Here is a 1318-nt window from a genome sequence, read left to right on the forward strand (position 1 = left end):
AGAAGTGATTTTTAATTGAAATTGTGCCCAACCACCTGGTTCGATCCGACTCTAATACGAATCTGGTGGCCCAAAGTAAAATTTCTCATTGTAGTTTTCAAAAGTTGCAATAATTCAGATGACGCAAGAGAATGTTCGAGTCTCAGACAGAACATAGTAGAAAGATTGGGCAAAACCTTATTTTAGGTTAAAGATATGGAACATGTAGAAGATTCAAGAAACCAATACTCATTATTCATCCTTCTATAAATATCGCATGCCATCTTCAAACAAAATTATCCAAAGTTTTAAATCCCTTCTTGCAAAAAACTTTCATCCAAAAAATGTCACTCATAAGCAATTTATTCACCAACACAGAGCCTTTTATTTCTCTGATCAATATGTGCCCAGTGTTGAGCACACCAATCGACTGGAAAGAGACCCCAGAAGCCCACATTTTCATGGCAGATCTTCCTGGGCTAAGCAAAGAGGATGTGAAGGTTGAAGTGAGTGAAGGAAGGCTTTTGCAAATCAGTGGGGAGAGGAAATCAGTGGAAGATTCTGATAAAAATACCGAGAAATGGCATTGCGTCGAGCGCAACCGTGGCCACAGTTTTTGCCGCCAGTTTAGGCTGCCGGAGAATGCTAAAGTTGATCAACTCAAGGCCTCCATGGATAATGGAGTCCTCATTGTTACTGTTCCTAAAGAGGAGGTGAAGGTGCCAATGAAAAAAATTATTGAAATTGAAGAAAAGTGATTACAACAAATTATGTTTTATTTTCCATAAATTTGGAGTCAAATGTTTCGAATGTTGTGTGTACTGTAAACAAGTGTGGTGACTGGTTTTCTGTGTGTTGCTGTAATGTGATTTGGCTGAACTTCTTCAAGTATGTCGAATAATATAATTAAATAAGAGTTAGTTAATTCGAATTTCAACTTATATTCATGAAAAGTGTTAACACTGGTAGTTTGTTAAATCAATTGAAAGTAAAATTGTTAACGAGAAAGACGAAACGTCATTGGATTATGAAGGTCAGTAGCGCAAAAGGAAGGCTCCTCGACCAAGCCCAAGAGGGATGGTTGGAGTAAACTGTTCCACTAGTAGGTTTCAATTGACCTAAGGAGTCATCGAGACTTGGGACCATTCGAGGTCAAGTATCCATGTATCTCAACAACTTTCGCTTAACAAAAAATGAAAGGGTGGCACAATGATGCAAAAATCCTTTTGTTGACTTGATGTGTTGATTAGTTGAATTTCGTTAAATCTATTAAAATTGTTGTTGGAAGAAAAACGTGTGTTTGTTTTTTAAAACCGTTTTTGGCTTTTGAAATGGATGC

At 37.3% G+C, this 1318-nt stretch overlaps 1 protein-coding gene across 1 annotated transcript; it reads left to right on the forward strand.

Annotated features, from left to right (window-relative positions):
- The first annotated feature begins 49 nt into the window (after nt 1–49).
- On the forward strand, nt 50–920 carry LOC111385347 (class I heat shock protein-like). Its single transcript, XM_023009731.1, has one exon. It carries the CDS (start codon nt 324–326, stop codon nt 735–737), a length of 414 nt encoding a protein of 137 aa, XP_022865499.1. The 5' UTR covers nt 50–323; the 3' UTR covers nt 738–920.
- Nucleotides 921–1318: the final 398 nt, after the last annotated feature.

The sequence above is a fragment of the Olea europaea genome, unplaced genomic scaffold, assembly GCF_002742605.1.
Source record: "Olea europaea var. sylvestris unplaced genomic scaffold, O_europaea_v1 scaffold31317, whole genome shotgun sequence".
In the NCBI taxonomy this organism is placed as follows: Eukaryota; Viridiplantae; Streptophyta; class Magnoliopsida; order Lamiales; family Oleaceae; genus Olea; species Olea europaea.

What these genes read in the sequence shown, in the direction of transcription:
- LOC111385347 (XM_023009731.1), top strand. Translation starts at nt 324, where the DNA reads ATGTCACTCATAAGCAATTTATTCACCAACACAGAGCCTTTTATTTCT.